The sequence below is a fragment of the Podarcis melisellensis genome, assembly GCF_964234715.1.
Source record: "Podarcis melisellensis genome assembly, chromosome: 14".
Classification (NCBI taxonomy): Eukaryota; Metazoa; Chordata; class Lepidosauria; order Squamata; family Lacertidae; genus Podarcis; species Podarcis melisellensis.
The window spans coordinates 35,656,892-35,678,939 of NC_138546.1; the positions used below are offsets into that span (position 1 = coordinate 35,656,892).

Genomic DNA, 22,048 nt, shown 5'->3' on the forward strand with positions numbered 1-22,048 from the left:
CTTTCTTCCCAGCTGGCTGCGCTGGGACTCTCCCGATTCCGTGAAGACTTACTGTACCAAAGCGAGCAGGTGAGGAAGATGGAGAGGAGAGGGCTGTCAAAGGCTACTAGCCATAAAGGCTGTGCTCTGCCTGCAAAGTTGGAGGCAGCAATGCTTCTGGTTTTTGGAAATCACTCGAGGGGAGAGTGCTCCTGCAGTGGTGTAGGAAGGGGCATGTGGCAGTGGCGTAGCGTGGGTTGTCAGCAGCCGGGGCAAGGCAAGTAATTTGCGCCCCCTAACCAGTGGATTTTAGTAGGGGCAGAGAGCTGCGAGTGCGAATGCGCCCCCCCAGATGTTGTGCCTGGTGCGGCCAGCCCCCCCTGCACCCCCATGCTACGCCACTGGCATGCGGTGGGTGCGGGAGTCATTTTTTGTCTCCCCCCTCAGTGATGACACCCAGGGCTGCCCGCACCCCTCTTCCTATGCCACTGCTCAAGAGTGTAGGACCTGACCCAAGTTACAAGAAAGGATGTTTTGACTAAACACCAGGAAGAACTTTCTGACTGAAAGAGCTGCTCAACAGTGGAACAGAATAAGACAACAAGAAGAACACGTGTTTAGAGAAGATTGGAAAATGTTTATTGAATACATGGAAAATAACTGTGTACAGCTGAAAATGCTGGCAGCATTAAGCTAAATTCAACAGTGTAAATAAGTTATGACGGATGTAATAATGGAACGCTGAATGGTATAGTTTCTGTAAAATATGCAGGGATTGTGAAATGAACCATGGAACGAGAAGAAGGGAAGTCATGGATATTTTAAGGATGTAAAAATGAGTACTTTAAATTGTAAAACAGAAAACTCTCTCTCTCTCTCTCTTTCCTTTTAGCCGTTCTGATAGGGTAGTGAAATGCTTAAACGGGAATAATGCATAGCAAATTATTTTATTTATGGAAAGTAGATCAAAGCTTCCAAATAAGTGTTCATATTATACATTTCTGACACTAACAATTCATAGACACTAAAAACACATAGACACACGTGAGTTTGATGGTGGGGTTTTAGATGCTCGAAGGAGGCGTGTTTGCTGGCCAGGGATAGCTCAGTTTGGTAGAGAATGAGGCTCTTAATCTCAGGGTTGTAGCTTTGACCCCCACATTTGGGCAAAATATCCCTGCATTGTAAGAGATTGGACTAGATGACCTTTGTAGGCCCTTCCAACCCTACAATTCTATGGTTCTATGTTTCTGTCGGCTAGGAGGAAATCACTGATTTGCCATTCGTTTAAAGCCCCAACTGGGAATGTAAGTAGCCCAACCAAGTAAGGAAGGTTGTCTTTAGCTATGGTTCTTAAGGTCAAACAAGACATTATGTTAAGCATGTCAATGCATTTGGCAGGGCTGAGGAATGTGTGGCCCTCCAATGTTCATCATTCATGACCACTGACTGTGCTAGCTGGGGCTGATGGAACTTGGTGTCCAACAAAACTCAAGAGGGTAAGAATGGGGAGAAATTAAATTCAGTTCGCATTTAAAGGTTAACATGCCTTATTCACACTTTCCTAAACAACACGTGAGCCAAAACTAAGCCGTCCCTTGAGATTTGCACATCTGCAAACTTTGCTGTGTTGTTCTCCAGCCAATTAGAGTGTTCAAAAAATGCATGCGCTTGGGTAAAGTGTGCCTAGAAATGCATATGTTAGTGAAATTAGCTTACAAAAATGCGTTATATTTGGGGAAATTCCTTGGCAGAAATGTGCATATTAGGCAAAAATCATGCATTTGTTAAGAGAAATTGGCCCTGAAATGCCGATTAATTTTCACAAGGTGTTTTTTAAAAAAAGAAAAATTGAAAACTAATACGGAACTAAAAATCCCCCGAGAGAAACGAAATTGACAGGGTCACCCATCCCTACCAGAGGGTCACAGATTCCCCATTCCTGATTTAACATGTCTGGAGGTTTGTTTTGTTTGTTTGTTTTAAATACAAGATTAGGACTATGACACAGTGTGGAGTCATAACACATAACTCCTCAGGTTGCGGCCCTGATAAAAATTGTCAAAGCTATTTCTCTTCATCACTGGGCTGAGGAATAGAAGGTTTGGAGGAGAATATTTTTTCTCTGGTGTGGGGAAATGGGTTACTAGCCTCACGTACTGTGGTCCTTATCCTGATCACACTCTCCTAGGGGTTGAGTCAGTTCCTCACCCCACAATGTTCTTTTTGAGGAGGCCGGGCTCTACCTGATATATTCTAATGTTATACAGCTTGCAAAGCCAGCAGGGGCAGTAGACTCAAGAGACTGAACAAGATATTAAGCGGAGGGTTTGGGCCTCTTATTGGCTTAGTCTTTCTTGAACGTGGTGCTATAGAGGCTTGTATGAGCCCTGGTGTACACAACCTGCGAACTGGGGCGGCACAGCCCTTCGCTCAATCTCCTGCTGCCAGCCCAATTCTTGTAGGGGGAGAAAGCAGATTTGCGGGATCCTGCATGCTCAGATTCAAAGGCTGGGCTCCGATGTTGGGAGGGGGTTGGCTGAGGAGGAAGGGGCTCATCAAGATTGAGGAAGGAGAGGGGATGATGACCTCGGCTAGACCGCCGAATTCCTAGGAGCTGATACGCCAGACCCCTCTTCTCCTCCTCCTCAGCATCTGTGCTCACAGGCTGGGTAGCTTCCTGGTCTTGACTTGACTCAGAATTAGCCACGGGCACGCTTGCAGTCTCCTCTTGCTTCACCGAGATCTTTGGAAGCTAAACCAGGGGTGGGAGAGAGTGGATATGGAAAGAGAGAAAGAGAGAGAGGTGTGAATTTTGGATGGGTAAACCCAGACCCTATAATTTTTCAGGAAATTCCTCCCAACTCAACCTTTGGAGATTGGTTTCTGCAGGATGGGTTCAAGCACTTACGACAGAACTTTGCACAAACGTTCTTACTATTGGCAAAACCTACTGGTGTTTTGCAACTTTCTGACTAGTTGCAGGACCTTAGCCAGACCTAGCAGAGTACACGCAGAATCCACGGAAGCAATTGGCAACTTGGCTGCAGACAGGATAGATGAAGCAGGAACCAGGAACTTGTAGTTAGGTGTTTATTATATACAGTGGACTATTTACAGGAACGGGGAAGTGGGTGGCGCTGTGGGTAAAACCTCAGCGCCTAGGACTTGCCGATTGTCAGGTTGGCGGTTCGAATCCCTGCGGCGGGGTGCGCTCCCATTGCTCGGTCCCAGCGTCTGTCAACCTAGCAGTTCGAAAGCACCCCCAGGTGCAAGTAGATAAACAGGGGGAAGGTAGCGGGAAGGTAAACAGGGTTTCCGTGTGCTGCGCTGGCTCACCAGATGCAGCTTGTCACGCTGGCCATGTGACCCGCAAGTGTCTTCGGACAGCGCTGGCCCCCGGCCTCTTAAGCCAGATGAGTGCGCAACCCCAGAGTTGGACACAACTGGCCCGTACGGGCAGGGGTACCTTTACCTTTACCATTATTTACAGGAACAGAACACAGATCTTTTGTTAGCTCTCTCATACACTACTCACAACTTCTACACTGACACACAGAACTCTAAACCTCTGAACGTGGAACTCCCAGTTAGTAGCCCATTAATTATCACTCCCTTGAGAGAGCTTCACCAATCAGGGAGTTGTCTCCATGTCTCTGTTATCACAAGGTAGACTTACTCCTTCAGATTGCCTTCTGGCTATCTGCCAAACCTTAATTGACTCTGTGTGAGTAGCTGCACGTATACAGTTTCCCAACACTTACGATACTGGGGCACGCTACTGATGCCAACAACAGGTGTGGCCTCTGAGCAGGAGTGAGGAAGTGTTGCCCTCCAGATTTTGGTGGACTACAGCTCCTATCACCCTTGACCACTGGCCATGCTGACTGAGGCTGATGGGAGCTGAAGTACAAGAAGATCTGTAGGGTACAGGTTCCCCACCACTGCTTTAGAGATCTCTGCAAAGGCTGCAACCCACATCCTACAGTCTTCAACTTTTGGCATTGTGCTGTATGTGCATGACCATTGCACCTGCATGAGCAGTGCCTTTCTACCCAGTATGTCCCTGGCCCAAAGAGGGTGTGTGTGTCAGCAGCGTGGGAAAGACCCATTCAATGAGCTACATCCAGGTGGTTGTGGTATTTACATCCACATAGGGTAGAATCACAGGAAAGCTACTCCCATGTGGCCTGGGCACACAGGGAAAAGACCTAAGGCAACCAGCAAGTCTGTGTCTGTATTTGTGTTTGTGAAAGAGAGATGGATGGAGAATGGTGACTATGTCAATATTAGTTTCTCATTCTTCAATTCAGTTCTCCATGTTACCACATCAATCTGTATTTTTTTAAACAAACAGAATTCCTCATGAAAATTTATCAGCATTTTCGCACAAATGTCTCCCCAAAGAATTTTTTGTACGCAATTTTGCCTAGTATACACATTTTGGCAAAGTAATTTCCCCTGATACGTTTTTGTACGTGTAATATAAGCCATTGCTGTATGCTATAGATGCATTTATCTGCATTTTTGTACCTATTACCTGGCTGGAGAGCTGCATTGCAACATTCGGAGGGTTGCAAACTTCAAATGATGGTTGTGTTTTGGTTCACACATTGCTTTGGAAAAATGCCAGTTAGAGGTAGGTCCACTTTGAAATGTGAAATGAATCGGATTTCGCCTCCCCATTCTAAATGACAAGCTAGTTTGTGCATAGGCAAATGGTTCATGAAAATTCAAGCTGCAACACCTCCCACTCCAATTACGGAGATCCAAACTCCAAATATGCCCACCACTCCACCTCTCATCCTACAGGAGGGAGATGTGACTTACAGGTACATAGGAGGAGAATGTTCCCAGCAGGTTGCCTGTGATATTATGAAAGGTCTCTTTCAACAGGTCCACTTTGTCTCCTGCCTCAGACATGGCCCTCTGTGGAGAAACCTGCAGAAGCTGCCCAGCCGCATTCCAGACAGTAGCAGGGGCATCCTTCACCCTTGAGGCGATGGAGAAGCACGACGTCTGCAGGTTCTGAGACACACTGCCCACCAAGCTCTGTGCCTCAACTTGCTTTGCTGTCTAGAAGCAGAAAAGAAAGCCAAGGATCTTGGTTGAGCAAGCATGACTTTCCCATATGAGTACCCATTACCACATCTGCACCATTCATTTGAAGTGGTTTCATATCACTTTAAATACTACTACTACTACTATATTGACACCCCACCCATCTGGCTGGGCCTCCTCAGCCACTCTGGGCAGCTCCCAACAGAATACTAAAAACACTATAAAACATCAAACATTAAAAACTTCCCTAAACAGGGCTGCCTTCAGATGTCTTCTAAAAGTCAGATAGTTGTTTATTTCCTTGACATCTGATGGGAGGGCGTTCCACAGGGTGGGCACCACTACCGAGAAGGCCCTCTGCCTGGTTCCTTGCAACCTCACTTCTCGCAGGGAGGGAACTGCCAGAAGGCTCCCAGAGGTGGACTTCAGTATCTGGGCTGTATGATGGGGGTGGAGACGCTCCTTCCGGTATACTGGGCAGAGGCCATTTAGGGCTTTAAAAGTCAGCACCAACATTTTGAAATGTGCTCAGAAACATACTGGGAGCCAATGTAGGTCTTTCAGGACTGGTGTTATGTGGTCTCGGTGACCACTCCCAGTCACCAGTCTAGCTGCTGCGTTCTCGATTAGTTGTAGTTTCCGGGTCACCAGTTCCCCATAGAATCCTGGGAACTGTAGTTTGTTAAGGGTGCTAAGCATCATTAGGTCTGGTTTGTGGAGCAATAGGACCAGAAGCAGGGTGAGCCATGTGTGAATCTGAGAACATCTTGGATCTGATGGATCCCAAACTCTACTGTACCCCTGACATAACCCCAAGAAGGATGAAAAACGAGTGTCAATGGGACCCAGTTAGTATCAATGAGGACTTAAACTTTTTTTTTTAAGGCTGAACCAGGTCAGGGTGTGCTACAAATAAAATTATCCCCCTCACCAACTCTTTGCCCTGGCTGGTGTGATCTCACAGACTTTAGGGGAAGTGATGGCTTCGCTCCCACAGAATCTCTCCCACCACTAGGGATGGAGAATTCTGGCAATTTTAATTTCTCTCAGTTTCACATTTTCCCAATATTACCATGTTTCTGCAGTAATTTGAAAATGTTCTAGCATTTCTGTGCAAATTTCTCTTGACCAACACATTTCTTAATTCTGTTTTGAGTAATATGCACATTTTTTCAAGCATTTTTTCCTGCTACAATGCATTCTTGTATGCTGTTTCCACTAACCTATGCATTTTTACACACGTTTCCGCTCAATATGTGCATTTTTGTACATATTGGTTTGTTGGCAAACTGAATTGCAGAATTTGGAGCAGTACAAATTTAAAAGCATAACTGTGTGTCAGCTCACATCCTGGGTTTGCAGAAGGGTGAATTAGGTAGTTTTTCATTAAAATGCAAACAAAAATAAAATCACATTTCTCCCACATCCCAACCCTTCTGCTCCCAATACACAGTAGCACATTCAATTTTCTCTGGGTAAACATGTCAAATCAGAGCTCCATCAATTTAGGACAATGGAAAAATTGTAAAATTAAGTTTTCCTGAAAGTCCCCAACACTGAACAGAGGTCATAATAGTAATAACATCAGAATTTCCAGGGTCTTTGATATAATCAAAGACCCCGTGTGTGGCTTTTTAATGCCATGTCCCCTTGGGAAAAAGCTCCCGCCATTTCCTTCCCCTGGCTGTTTGGATAGAGGATGAATTTCCTGTGGAAATTTGGCCTCTGGTTTGACTCCCCCAGTTGCACCCAATGGAGGAAAAAAGCAAAATGCCTGGCTACCTCAAGCCCAAAACAGCTGGATTCAACAGGTTAACACCATTTATTTACATGCCAAAGCTAATCTCCTAAAAAGCTAACTCTGCTTCTCCAGTGCAAAACAGAACTCTGGTGGATATCATATATCTCCACATTTTAAGTTTTCTCTGTGAACATGGGAGTTTGAAAGATTTGGAAAGCTGCTCCCCTTTTGCATAAAACTAAAAACTACTCTTCTTTGTTCCTGAGGTTTTCTTTTAAGCAAGATGAAAGTCTTGGTGGAGGGTAATTATTCTATGTAACGGTGGAAGGATCTGTTCATTTCAGCTCTCTAAGTTTCTCGTTTTCCTAACATTAAATTCAATCCACCACATATCTGCAGCATTTTGTCCTTAAAAATATTCCCCATGAAAACTCATTAGTATTTTAGTGCAAATTTATCTTAAACACATTTTTCTATGCAGTTTCCTATAGGCCCACCTGGACATGGCAAGGATTGAATCTGGGACGGTCTGCGTGCAAAGGATGGTTTCTGTCATTGATCTATGTTCCACACATGCACCATGCACATAGTCCAAGAATAATGATTTCAAAAGTTGTACCTTTCTCACAGTGTCATCTTTCTTGGTTTCCTCCTCTTTCTTTGGCACCTTCTGAACCTTCTTGCTTAGCCAGCCAGTTTCTGCGCTCTGAACACCAGTGATGATCTTCAGGACCTTCTTTGAGCTCTGTCGGGCCAAGACAACCTGCACAGAAGAAGATGGTGAAGAGTCCATGCGTTTCCAGGCCCAAAGAAGGCATGCAGATTAAAATTAATTGGACATGGGTGAGAAGTGATTTCTTTGTCACTTTGGGCACCTCAAAGTCCAAATTTCAAAGGGTCTGTCAGACACTGATGGTGGTTGCTCGTGAGTAACCAGGCAGGACTCCGACCTGTCTTTTACAGGTTTTATTGTGAGTCCCATGGACTGCAAGAAGATCAAACCTATCCATTCTTAAGGAAATCAGCCCTGAGTGCTCACTGGAAGGACAGATCCTGAAGCTGAGGCTCCAATACTTTGGCCACCTCATGAGAAGAGAAGACTCCCTGGAAAAGACCCTGATGTTGGGAAAGATGGAGGGCACAAGGAGAAGGGGACGACAGAGGACGAGATGGTTGGATAGTGTTCTCGAAGCTACCAGCATGAGTTTGACCAAACTGCAGGAGGCAGTGGAAGACAGGAGTGCCTGGCGCACTCTGGTCCATGGGGTCACGAAGAGTCGGACACGACTAAACGACTAAACGATTACAATTGTGCAAACTATTTACAGTGCAGATCTACAAAGTTCATGTCCGTCTTAGTCACTTGCAGAATCCGGGAGTGGCCCCTTCCGGCTTCTCCCCCAACATAAGAACTTTGGCACCCCAAGCCTCCTCCTCCCCTCCTTGCGTTTCACCCCTCTGCGCAAGCTGGGCGACGGAAGTGGTGTGCGTCCCTCCTGGCCAGCCTGGCGAGGTGAGGCGCTGGGACTCCCAGCAGCATCCTCGAGCCCTTTCCTCACTTGGCTGGCCCCTTCCCTCTCTTCTCCACTGGAGGTGTGGCTTTTCCCACCGCTGGAAGAGGAACTGCTCCTCAGGAGTTTCGGAGGCTCTCTGTATCCCAACAGCCCCCCTGCCTCCCTCCCCTGTTCCGATGTCAGTCCCCTGACAGGGCCAGTGATTTCTATGTATTGGTGTAAGTGTAGAAATCAGAGAATCATAGAATTGTAGAGTTGGAAAGGACCACAAGGATCATCTAATCCAACCCTCTGCAATGAAGGAAAGTTGCCCAACATGGGACTCAAATTCATGAACCTGAGTCTCATGCTCTACCAACTGAGCTATCCCTGGCTGGCAAACACACCTCATTCAAGCATCTAGAACCCCATCATCAAGCTCAGGTGTCTCGCTGTGTTTTAACTGTCTATAAATTGTTAGAGTCAGAAATGTATAAATTGAATACGAAGAATTATTTTTATATTTGAAAGCTTTTATGTACTCATAATGAACACTTTCCATAAATAAAATAATTTGCTACACATTGTTCACTTTTAAGCATTTCACTACCCCACCAGAGCAGCTAAAAGGAGTTCTTCCCCACCTCCCAGTATGACTCATGCTACAGGAAAAGGTCACCAGCTACAAAGGTTGGTGGTTAAGTACTGTATCTTATGTAGGAATACAATACACCTCACCTTAATGGGGGAAACTTGTGCCCAGGTGACCGATATTTTTGTGAACTTCAAGATCCCTCCTGCTCTCCCTTCTTAGAGTTCTTTATCTTTTAACCCAGCTTGGCTTGGGCAGCCCTTCAAACAGAAGACTCCTAAAAACATGCAGACCTTCAAATAGAGGAGTTTCCTCTACAAAGTAGGTCATGTGGCCACTCTACTTTATCTTCTCATCAAGTAGGTTAGGCTAAGAGATAGCAAGTGACCTAAGTCCAGTGGTTTTCCCCCTGGGGGTACGCATACCCCTAAACATGTTGTTGAAGCTAACGGGAGAAGAAACTAAAAATGTTAAAAATTTTAGTTTCTTCTCTAGCACGGTGAATCGTCTGTTCCATTGCTACCCTGTGTTGGATTGTAAAACTTGGCCAGATAATCCTCCTTTAACCTTTGGCGAAACAGAAATAATGAACTGGCGTGACAGATTTGGACTTCTTGTTAGATAAATCCTAAAGGGTTTCGAGAGTACTTTTCAGAAAAGAAGATTCCATCACCTCTTATGCCTCTTTTAAACATAATCATGAACACCCCAATTTCAACAAGTGAATGTGAATGTGGCTTCTCTCAGATGAATTTAATACTGACTCCAACAAGAGCTTCATTGCATTTAAACTCTGTAGCCAACTTAATGTTAATAAAACTGGTAGGCCCTCCTTGGAGCCTTCAAGTGTATGTAAATTCAAGGTTTTTGAAAGGATGACATCTGGCGACAGACACCAACAGCAAGCAGAGGAATCGGGAAGATGCTAGTGCACACAACCTCATGCCAATGTGGAAGTTACTGTGAGCCGGCAGCTGTGTAATATGAGGTAACACATGTTCTTTGTACTTTTGTCCATTTTCTGTATTTATTTTCCCTGATTTGAACTATAAAATGGTGGTTTTCTTGAGTCAAAATGAGAGTACCCTTAAACATTTTTTAAGGAAAAAAACCCCACTGCCTAAGCCCATCAACTGAGTGTGGCAGAGGGGCAAATTGAACCCAGGTTTCCCTCTTTGCAGTCCTAGTCCAACACCCTAAACTACTACACCACATGAGCTCTCAAGAGTGAAAACACTCTTCAGAGTATTTGGTAGCTTCTTCCAGAAGCTGCACATGCAAATCCCAGCTCAAGGGAACCACAACATGTTCTGCTTAATCTTGGGCACCCAAGACATCTCTCTATATTGGGACTGGAGCCAGGAGGACCCAGTCCTCGGGAGACATACATGGGGAGTGAGGGGAAAGAAGGTCTTGGGAGGGGAAGTAGCTATGTGATGGTTCCCAGGCACAAACTCAACAGGAAGTTGGGAAGGAGGTACCAAGGGGGATAATTTGTGTGTCTTCCTCCTCCTGTTCAAAACCCATGCTCCCATGACTCCACGAGGGAGAGTTCATGGCTTTAGGAAGGATGTTAATCAAAGTCATGAATCAATACAGAGCCAGTTAAAAATAAACCAGCCTTTTCATCTTCATTTGTGAACCTAGTGCTCAGAGATAAAGTCTTTAGTGGAGATCAGAACCCCACATTAAAAGGAAACACAGGAAACTATTATATAATCCTAAAAATAAATTAGGAACAGAGTTAGGAATTGGCTTACTTAGGAATGTAGGTCAAATTATTTCTCTATGTAGGCCAATAATGTAGTGCAATGGTTAGACCAAGGGTGGAGAACCTAAGGCCCAGGGTCCCCAGGCCTCTCTATCAGGCCCTCAGAATCTCCTGATGTTACTCTTGCCAGAAAGCATCTCCAAAAGAGACCAAGGACCAAACTATGGCCCTTTGAACTGTGTGTGGATGGGTTATTTTGTTTGTTTGTTATTATGTTGCATATTTTTGTATTCTTATATTGTAAACCGTCCTGTGATACTAGGATGAGGAGCAGTAAAATAATAATAATAATAATAATAATAATAATAATAATAATAATAATAATAGTAAGTTCTGAGCGGTTTGGTTCTTTCTTAAAGTTCCATGCTTGACATGCACCAGATGGGCTTCGTGGCATTTCTGTTTACTTCTTGTTTGTTTACTTTATTTTTATGTTTCCAGTCCTCATGAGCACAGTGAGAGCATTAAGAACCGATAAATATGGTCTAAAGAAACAATGGCGTTACGATTTTTACGACTGTGTCCTGACGATGGCTCGTTTAATTTTGGGCAGGGAATTCAAACGGTCCTAGAACAGTGGGAGCCATGGGGAAAGTTATTATGAGTGATGCTTAAAATAGAAAATGAATGTGTAGTTAAGCCCTAAATTAAACTATTACATGCTAAGCCCTAAATTAAACTTTTACGTGCTAATCCAGCACTTGGTACAACAGCCACACTCATTTTAGCCAAGGGAATTCCAGGCAGAGACACTTACCAGACCTGGGATCCAAGTTGCCAAATCCTGCCCTTTGTCTCTTACGTGCTGGATGTTTAGGGTGGTCTTTTTGTATGCACGGTGGAAAGCAGTAACAGCTAAAGATCTTATCCTCCCAAAGATGCTCGACTCACAACTCCCCGGAGGCTTGTGTACTAGAGAAGAAAAATGTGGGGAGATGAGAATATACATGCAATCAAGGAGCAAGACCAGCGATATTAGACAAAGAGGTTAAATGCCTCTGCAGAGCATCCCTACTAATAAACGGGAACCCAGGTGGCACTGTGGTCTAAACCACTGAACCTCTTGGGCTTGCCAATTCGAAGGCTGGCGGTTCGAAACCCTGAGATGGGGTGAGCTCCCATTGCTCTGTCCCAGCTCCTGTCAACCTAGCTGTTCAAAAGCATACCAGTGCAAGTAGATAAATAGGTAGTGCTGCGGCAGGAAGGTAAACAGCATTTCCGTGTGCTCTGGCTTCGGTCATGGTGTCCCGTTGTGCCAGAAGCGGTTTAGTCATGCTGGCCACATGACCCAGAAAGCTGTCTGTGGACAAACGCCAGCTCCCTCGGCCTGAAAGCGAGATGAGCGCCACAACCCCATAGTCACCTTTGACTGGACTTAACCATCCAGGGGACCTTTACCTACTAATAAACAGGCCAGGTTATAGGCAGCTGATGACTAAAAAACCCACATTCTCTTTTTAGTTCCATCTTTATAAATATAAGCAAGATAATCTCTCCTCTTTCTGCTTCAATTTTCTTTCAAGTAGCAGACTCAGGCCTGCTTTCTCAAAAATTAAATAGAATGGCAAGACAGTTTGGTGTGAGTATAAGCTGCACCTTACACTTCCACAATAGCTGTCAAAGGTGACAGTTTTAAAGTAAGGTTAAAGAAGTTTTAGGCTGCAATCCTACACACGCTTTCTTCAGAATAAGTCCTATTGAACTTGAAAGAATTGACTTCTAGCTAGACATGCATAAGGTTGCATAGTTAACCAATCCATCAGACTAGTTTTAATGAACTGATCAATGAATGACATCTGCATAATCTTGCCCATTCATTAATTCCCCCAGCTTTTTAGGGCAGTTCACATAAAAACTGGCATAGGGCATACACTCTCATTCCCTCTAGCTCCCTTTGGACAATCTGTTTTTTTGCACAAAGTTCCATAGAGGTTAGAATACTATGTCCATTCTTTACTGAGCATCCATCTTTATTTGTTTGCTTGGAAGTTCTACATCTTTCCATCAACAAATTGTTTATCTCACACTTTTTTTAGGGCATTTCCCAGTCACTTTCCTTCCTGCAAAAAGTCTGTTGTAGATGTTGTCAAAAGTGTATTTGTTGTGGCAGAGACCATAGTATTGTTTCAGAAAGTGTGAATTAGGTAGGTTCATCATTAAATGTGAATGGAATCAAATTTATCCCGCATCCTTACTGTCACCCACAGTTTTTAAAAACAACTCATGTTAAAAATAATTTAGATAAGATGCTGCTGGTTAATCATGAATGTCTTTTTTGGTGTCCAGTTATAAGGGATTGTCTTGAAACCAATGATGTCCTTGTATTGGAAGAAAGGTTCCATTGTTTCTGTGAAGGTTCCCATCAGTGGAACAGGGAGGGTGGCTATTTTTCCAGATTCATCCTCCCCTCTACAGCCCTATGCCAACTCCCATGATGCCCTGAAGGGTGAACTCCCCCTCTCTGGAGCAGGTTGGACGAAAGGGGGGTGAAGGGGGGGTGCAGAGGGGAGAGTGAATATGCAAACATTGCCTGCCTTCCCCATTCTGCTGATAGGAGGTTCCACTAGAATCAAAGACCTTTACATAATCCAAGTGATAATATTGGACACAACTCCTAGTTTTTAATTAGTTTAAGGGTTTAACCTTTTACCTTTACCTAATGACCTAATGACTTGCTGCTAAGCAGAAAAAAATGGTGCATGTAATTTCAGCTAATAATACTCTGTCTGAATGGCCATTTTACCTCAGTTCTTTTTATTAATTTCAGATGGGACATGTTAAGCAATTTGCAGTATGAGTTTCTGTTAAAAAGAAATAATAAACTGTGGTTTGAATCCAAATAGTTCCATGAAGTACCCCGAGTATTGGAAACAGAAGCATCTCCAGTGCCACCTTGTGGAAATTACTGAATTCCCATATGCGATACGTAGTAGGAAAGGGCTGTAGCCCAGTGATAAGAGCATCTGCTTTGCATGCAGAAGGTCTCCGCTTCAGTTCCTGACATCTACAGATAGGGCTGGGAGACAGCCCTGCCTGAACCCCTAATGAAAGTCGTTGCAAGCTAGGTGGACTTTCTAAACAGTAGAAAGCAGTTTTCTTTGTTTCTATTTGGGGATTGGCAACATTGAGGAAGATGGGTAGACAATCCACCACAAATTCACCATTTCCGTTTTTGCAACAGAGGGGCTGCTTTGTTCTCTTTTGGCATATCTGCGACCTAACAACAGCTAGGGTTGCCATATGTCCTCTTTTTTCTAAGACACGTCCTCTTTTTCAGGGGCATGTAAAATGAGAATCATCCTAGTGATCCATAGTTCAAAGTAGAAGTTGGCAAACGCGTCCTCTTTTTTGCTCTTCAAAAGAGGGCAACCCTATGACCCACCCACAAAATCAGGTACAGTGGTACCTCAGGTTATAAACACCTCAGACTCTGCTAACCTGGAAGTAGTACCACGGGTTGAGAACTTTACCTCAGGATGGGAACAGAAATCATGCGGTGGCAGCGGGAGTCCCCATTAGCTAAAGTGGTACCTCAGATTAAGAATGGTTTCAGGTTAAGAACGGACCTCCGGAACGAATTAAGTTCGTAACCATAGGTACCACTGCAATGGTACTAAGCAGCGCTGGATTTAGAGTGGTGTAGACAGTTTCCCCACACAGGGCATTGCAAGTTGCAAGTCTGAGAAGATCTCTAATTGAGAAGATCTCAAATTTTGGCTTGGCACAGGGCACCGTATTACGAAAGATTACCAAAGTCTGTCCCTGTACTAACTAACCTGACTCGTGCTCAGTTTTTGGTAAGATGAAGTCCACCAGCTTCTCCAGTTTGCCAATGGCCGCGTCTACTCCAGCTTCAGCCAGCTGGCTCACTCGACTGGTCCTGGCATACTCTGCTGCGTCCCTCAAGCTACCCTTGGGCTGCTTGCAGCTTTTGACACCCAGTCCCATGACTCGGTCCAAGGTGTGCATAACTGAGCGCATAGCACTTTGCATGTAAGTTACGATGGAGTCCTTTAGATCAGATGTAACCTAAAGCAGAAGGAGATAACAGAGAAGAAGATTGTTATTTTACTTTTTTTAAAAGGGTGCTTACCTGTCTGTCACTATAATGTTTCAGGGCAGGTTACAACAACATAATGTATACTGTTGTGAAATCAAATAAAACTATTACAGTTATAAAGGTAAAACACAGAACTCTTATAATGGCCGAAACACAACAGAATAGATTCAACCGAAGAAGTGCATCCCAGATCTACACACATGCAAGATGAAAACAAAGAAAGAATTAGTACAGAAACAACAAGTAAGGATTTAAGGGGGAGAGGCAAGGAACTGGGAGACCTCATTTGTTTTTGCTTTTGCTGTATCAGATATTGCTAAGTATACGGGCAGGAATTGAAAACTAGATAGCTGAGGGAGAAGGAGAAAGAATTAATTTGGAAGATTTGAAGTTCAAGATTAGATATAAGGGTTGAAATGTGAATTGGAATATAAAGCAGTAAATAGGAAATTATAGGGACAGAACTACCTAAAATGTATAGAAACTTATTCATGTACGCAATTACAGTGGCAAGAATGTTACTTGTTCCCAGATGGAAAGAAGCAGAATTCCCAGCAAAGGAAGAATGGATACAAAAACTTATGGAATATGCAAAAATGGCAAAACTTACCAGAATAAGAAGAAATCAAGATAACAATTTTTTATATACAAAAGAATGGAAATTGTTTCTTGAATATTTAAATTATAAACCGATAAAAAATTGGCAGGATTATTGTAATAACCTGCAGTTTTTATAAGAGTATATATTTAAGAAGATGAACAAATGAGTAAATCAAGTCACCGTATTTTTCACTCTATTAGACGCACCGGACAATAAGACGCACCGCCCGCAAAAGCCAGGGATAGCCACGTGAAGCCTCCGCAGGGCAGCGGGATGAAGCTAGGCAGAAGCTAGAACAGCTAGAGGGAGCACTGCACAGCGGTCCCTGTAGCTGTTCTGGTTTCGCAGGCTGCCCCAGAGCTGCTCAGGAGCATGGGGCATCTGAGCACAGCCTGCTTGCTGCTCCCAGGGCTGGAGGGGGAAGCCTGGGTTTCCCCCGCCAGCCCCAAAGAGCAGCTCAGGAGCGTGCCGCACTCCGGCAATTTAGCTCCAGGGGCCCCACATTCACTCCATAAGACGCACAGACATTTCCTCTTAGTTTTTAAGAGGAAAAAAGTGAGTCTTAGGGAGCAAAAAATACGGTAATTTGGATATGCAGAAGGTATTAAAAACAAATTTAAGGAACTGTAGAAAGAGGGGGGAGTCAAGTTTTGAAATGTCAAAATGATTGTAAAGTTAGCGAAATGTATAAAACGAGTGAAATGTATAAACTTGAAAAGTATAAACAAACAAACAAATAAAAATGGAAAAAAAGCAGTAAATAGGGAGAAATAGGGACACATCTAGGAAGAAGAATGGGAGGTCATCATATTTCGGGGGGAAATGTAGTAAATTTGATGTAATTTGGTATTGATTGGTCAAAATTTGGAGAATGAATAAAAACCTTTTGGCAAAAGAAGAACTGGGTCACGCATAACAGAATATCTTAACTGTCAAAGTCTGGGCAAAGAGGTGCATCTTAACAACATTTGAATGAGCTGGCTTTCTACATTTTTACCTATACTTTAGGCCTCATCCAGCAAAGCAGTCTCATAACTTACTTTCTCCACTGGCTGGTTGAGGGCAGGAATCTTCTGTTCCAAATGGTCCAGACCTCGACAAGTCAGGATGTTGGCTGCTGCAACTGAATCAAAGAGGATACAGATACTAACACAGTTCTAGGGCAGAGCCAGGCAGAAGGAGCAAGCTGTAAATTGTTTGATTCAAGCAGTCCATGCAGAACACACATGCAGAACGATTTCCAAACAAGCCAAATTCCAAGTCCAACATCCAAATTCTCCATCTCTGCATCATACCCTCCAACATTTCTCCAATGAAAACAGGGACGTCCCATTCCATAAAGATAATTTTACCGTTTACACCCCACACATCTTACTGGGTTGCCCCAGCTACTCCCTGCAGCTTCCAGCATATATAAAAATGTAATAAAACATTTAACATTTAAAAACACCTTCTCTATATAGGATTGCCTTGAGATGGCTTGGGAGTTGAATAACTCCATACTTTCCAACATTTATCCAATGAAAATAGAGACATCCTAAGAAAACCTGGGCTATTCCGGGATCAAATCAGAAACTGGGACGTATCTGGAAAATAGGAACATTTGGAGGGTCTGTTGCATACTGTGAATAGGAGGCTTTTGTTTCACTGGGGTGCCTGGGTATAATTGCTATATCTCATAAAGGTGAAGGGACCCCTGACCATTAGGTTCAGTCGTGGCCAACTCTGGGGTCGCTTTATTGGCTGAGGGAGCCGGCGTACAGCTTCTGGGTCATGTGGCCAGCATGTGGCGAACCAGAGCAGCGCATGGAAATGCCATTTACCTTCCTGCCAGAGTGTACCTATTTATCTACTTGCACTTTGACGTCCTTTCGGACTGCTAGGTTGGCAGAAGCAAGGACCGAGCAACAGGAGCTCACCCCGTTGCGGGGATTCGAACCACCGACCTTCTGATCAGCAAGTCCTAGGCTCTGTGGTTTAACCCACAGCGCCACCCGCGTCCCTTCCTATATCTCATACTTGCATGTTAAAGTTGAAAGCACAAAGCAGGTGTGTGTGTTGTAGTTGGACGGAGACCCTGCACACAATTCCTCATTCCCAGGGTCTTCCTTCCACATCCTCAGAGCTATATAAGAAACATGTGGCAGAGAAGCCATCTTTGTTTTATCATGTGTTTTCCTGGTTCATGTACAAAGCAAGGTGGCAGGGGAAGATCTAATTTTATAATGAAAAGAGGGAAGTGAAAAGCACAATCCTTCTGCTCTGCTGCCTGACCTTCCATGACACATTTCCTCCAAAAGCATTTCAATTATGGCTGAGCCAACAGAGCCGGCCCTTTCATTAGGTACAAAGGGGCAAATGCCTCGGGCTGCTGATTTTGGGAGTCATGAAAGGAGAGAAATGTTTATTTCATTTAGCATTTGTGTGTGTTTTAGTGTCAGACATGTGGAGAGGTGTTTGTGGGACATTTTCTCTCAAAAGAAACTTAGCTGAAATTTATGCACCTTGATTTGAGCAGATGTTTGTCTGTGCACATGTGTATCACTGCTTCTCTAACCCAGGCAGCAAAATTTGTGGGCTTGCTGCCCTTAGTTACAGTGGAGGAAGCTGCTCCCTCACCACTGTGGAAACTGGATTCAACTGCCATTCCTGTTGGCTTCTGTCATGGCACCATATTTCCCTTTCCCTGGCCTTGTCATGGTGAACCCACACAGGATTTTGTGGTCCCATTATCCGCCTGAGAATGTATGGGGCCAATCCAGGCCAGGAATTAAACAAATGCACTTGTTTCCTTTGTGTCATTTCCATCCCTCAAAAAATACAGTATTTACATCAGGGGTGGGGAACACTTTTCTGCCTGAGGGCCAAGTTCCTTCCAGGGTAACCTTCCAAGGGCCACATCCTGGTGGTGGAAAAGACCAGAAACAAAAATGGGTGATGATGTGAATGTAAATTTCACCTTTGTAAAAGGTAAAGGGACCCTTGACCATTAGGTCCAGTCATGGCCGACTCTGGGGTTGCGGCGCTCATCTCGCTTTATTGGCTGAGGGAGCCGGCGTACCGCTTCCGGGTCATGTGGCCAGCATGACTAAGCCGCTTCTGGCGAACCAGAGCAGCGCACGGAAACGCCGTTTACCTTCCCGCCAGAGTGGTACCTATTTATCTACTTGCACTTTGATGTGCTTTCGAACTGCTAGGTTGGCAGGAGCAGGGACCGAGCAACGGGAGCTCACCCCGTCGTGGGGATTCGAACCACTGACCTTCTGATCAGCAAGTCCTAGGCTCTGTGGTTTAACCCACAGCGCCACCCGCGTCCCTTCCCCCTTTGTACAGTAGGGCTAGTTTCTACACCCAACCATACACTCCTTTCCATCCTCTACCCAACCAAGCAAGAGGTGTTAGAAAGGTTCAAGGCCAAATGACAGCCAGGCAAGAAGCGTCAGGGTGCAAAGCTGTGGGTGTGGCTGAGGGAGAGTTCCGGGGGGCAGATAGAGATGCCTGGAGAGCCACATTTGCCCCCCCCGGCCAGAGATCCCCCACATTTGACTTACGTTGAGGTTCCAGCTTTTTTACCACAGGCTTCACGCTCGATGCAGCTATGGAGCCGGCATTCTGGAGGCCTCGCTCATAAGCCCCACACATGGACGCCATCAGGGGATGAACTTCTTTGGTGACGGAATATGCCTTCTGGAGGTTGCTGCATGCTGAATTGACCACCGGTAGGTGCAAGACCCTCTGCAATGCACTATCATTTCCCTGTTGGGGAAGGAAGGTAAGGGACTAAGACTGGGAAGGCTTCCAGGTTCAATTCCTCAAACACTCATCCTGGCCTACCTCACAGGGTTGTTGTGAAGCAGTCATATACGCTGCCTTGAGTTCATTGGAGAAAAGGCAGTAAATACAGTATTGACCTGAATATAAGCCTCATTCCTCCCCAAATTCCAACCGTGAAAAGTTAAAGTGCGGCTTATATTTGCGACCTTGATGTATGCATCCAGGAGCTCTGGGCAAACAGTGCTCAGCAAAGCGGCGCCCGCCGTGCATGTAGTCTCCCATCCTTTCCCCCAAGGTCGGGAAGGGAGAGAGCGAGGAAGGGGAAAGGCCGCCGGCAACACAGTGTGGCTCCCCCCACCCCAAGTATGCAGCCAGGAGCAGCAAGGAATAAAGTGGCTTCTATTTGGGTATTATTATTTTTCTCTCTCTCCCCCTCCCTTAATTTGTGGCTTATATTCGGGTGCGGCTTATATTTGGGCCAATACAGTAAACACAATGAATGAATGAATGAATGTAGAACGTTGAGGGCAGTTTAAAAGGTAAAGGTAAAGGGACCCCATTAGCTCCAGTTGTGGCCGACTCTGGGGTTGTGGCACTCATCTTGCTTTATTGGCCGAGGGAGCTGGCTTACAGCTTCTGGCTCATGTGGCCAGCAGGACTAAGCCGCTTCTGGCGAACCAGAGCAGCGCACGGAAACGCTGTATACCTTCCTGCTGGAGTGGTACCTATTTATTTACTTGCACTTTGACATGCTTTCGAACTGGTAGGTTGGCAGGAGCAGGGACCGAGCAACGGGAGCTCTCGCCGTCGCAGGGATTCGAACCGCCAACCTTCTGATCGGCAAGTCCTAGGCTCTGTGGTTTAACCCACAGTGCCGCCAGCGTCTGAGGGCAGTTTAGGAACAACAATTGTCCCACAAGTGACTGGAGCTTTGTCAGGCCAGCAGCAACATTTGTGGAAGCTGCTTCAATCATTCTGCAGACTTTGAGAGTTCAAGGTTGCTTCTGAAGGAGCCTGTGTTTCAAAATGCACTGAGCCGTCATAAATCCTCTCACTTTAGGGAACAAGTTTCTCTGTCTTGATTTCTGCCCACGCACTTACCTTAGGGGTTCCGTTCTGCATTAGCTGCTTGCTTTTGGCTGCCATCATTGCATTAGCCTGTAAACTAAAGTGCAAAGAACAAATTAATCCGCAGCGCAAAGGCAAGAGATTCTTCCCGTGTGGTTTCTTAGGAAGCCCTCAGAAGAGTCTAAGCTTGTACAATCCTGGAACTTCAACCCTGACACAGGAAAAGCGGCTTTGGGTGCCAGGACTCAATGAGGAAAACAGCTGTCTTGGGGATCTTTACATATAATTACACATGCAATAAACGTGCAATTATCCCTCGAACAATGTGGGAAACACAGTTTATTTTTTTCTCAGGCTCTCAAGACACATTACATTTGCATTAAGAAATTTAAAGTCGCAGTTATTCCCTGTTAATAGAATCAAAAGCAGCCTTTGGGGAGGGACAGGTTTGTTCATTTCTTTCTTTTTAAAAATAAATATATATAGCTTTACTTATTTCCAATATATAACAACAATTACAAAACACATACATTTTAATTCTACCTTAATAGATGTATTTTTTTGCAACCATTATTTGCACTGCAAAATGCAGAGCAGTAAGAACGCTGAAGGAAAGCTGTGTTTCGTTTTGCATGTTATTTCAGTAAGTGAAATGCAATGCAAAGCGAATAAAAAATTCTCACCCATTCCTGCTCACAATTTTTGCTTCCTTCCTGAATTTTGATACAATCAACATTTTACCTTTCTTTTCTTTTTTTAACCACTCAGTGCTGAATTTGTGACAGGCTAAGTTCTCAAACATCTTTTTTTTTTGTTTTAGTGGAATATCTAAATAAAAAGATGCATCTGAGCATAGGAAAGTAAGACGATTCTGCTGGATCAGACCACAGCCACATATCGTCCAGTATCCTGTTTTCATAGTGGACCACCAGATGCCTTTGGGGGGCCTGAAAAGATTGCAGCCTTAATCTACATGGCTCCAGGAAAGAGTCTCCAGAAGTCACATATATCAGCATCTTCACTATATAGGAGTCTTTTTGCAATAACTAAATTAGAATGTTACTCACCGGCTTCACAAGTCAAACCGCCTTTAGCAAGGTGCCAGAAGTGGAGAACGTGCAGCAGTGCTGTCTCAACTCTGGCAGAGACAAGTCTTGCCCCAGACAGTAACTCAAGCAAGCCCCACCTTCCAGCTAATAGGGTCAGGGGTCTTGCCAAGCTGCTGTGGAAATTGGGCAAAAGAGCCTCCTTGGATTCTGTAAAACTCAGGCGGATGCCCGAAACGTTGCCCAACTGTGATCTTCAAATGGCCAATTCTGCAAGAGGCAAATCACAAATCCAAAGGGACAAATTATATCCCTTTGGGTCAGAGTCTCCAGATCTTCAGAAAGCACCTAAACATTAAAATAAAAATAAAAATCAGGTGCTTTCAGGGGATGCACTGCCAGTTGCCCCTCTGGGATATCTTTCTGTCTCTGGCTTCCTTGCTTAAAAAATGCTCAAGTTAATGTGTACATTTTTGGTTACATTCCATAAGCACCTGAAGCTCATATTGCATTCTAATTGTGCCTTGTAATATATCAACGGCTGACAGTGTGATTATGAATATATGTAGGAGTAGTAAGAGCTGAATTACCGTATTTTTTGCTCTATAAGACGCACCAGACCACAAGACGCACCTAGTTTTTGGAGGAGGAAAACAAGAAAAAAAAATATTCTGAATCTCAGAAGCCAGAACAGCAAGAGGGATCGCTGCGCAGTGAAAGCAGCTGTTCTGACTTCTGGGATAGCTGCGCAGCCTGCATTTGCTCCATAAGACGCACACGCATTTCCCCTTACTTTTTAGGAGGGAAAAAGTGAGTCTTATAGAGCAAAAAAATGGTATATTGCTGCTGTTGTGCCCAGGGG

General features: G+C 44.6%; 1 protein-coding gene across 2 annotated transcripts; it reads right to left on the reverse strand.

Annotated features, from left to right (window-relative positions):
* Positions 1 to 595: 595 nt before the first annotated feature.
* Positions 596 to 21,401, reverse strand: PLIN1 (perilipin 1). Of its 2 annotated transcripts, XM_081888615.1 has the most exons (9): positions 21,208 to 21,388; positions 20,174 to 20,237; positions 18,850 to 19,054; positions 16,339 to 16,421; positions 14,414 to 14,666; positions 11,395 to 11,549; positions 7,401 to 7,544; positions 4,810 to 5,055; positions 596 to 2,734 (listed from the first exon to the last, which is right to left on the reverse strand). In XM_081888615.1, the coding sequence occupies exons 2-9, from the start codon at positions 20,219 to 20,221 to the stop codon at positions 2,327 to 2,329; spliced, it is 1,542 nt and encodes a 513-aa protein (XP_081744741.1). In that variant the 5' UTR covers positions 20,222 to 20,237; positions 21,208 to 21,388; the 3' UTR covers positions 596 to 2,326. The 2 variants fall into 2 exon arrangements, with proteins under 2 accessions (XP_081744741.1, XP_081744742.1); XM_081888616.1 differs by lacking the exon at positions 4,810 to 5,055 and having other exon boundaries at positions 21,208 to 21,401.
* Between the last annotated feature and the right edge of the window lie 647 nt (positions 21,402 to 22,048).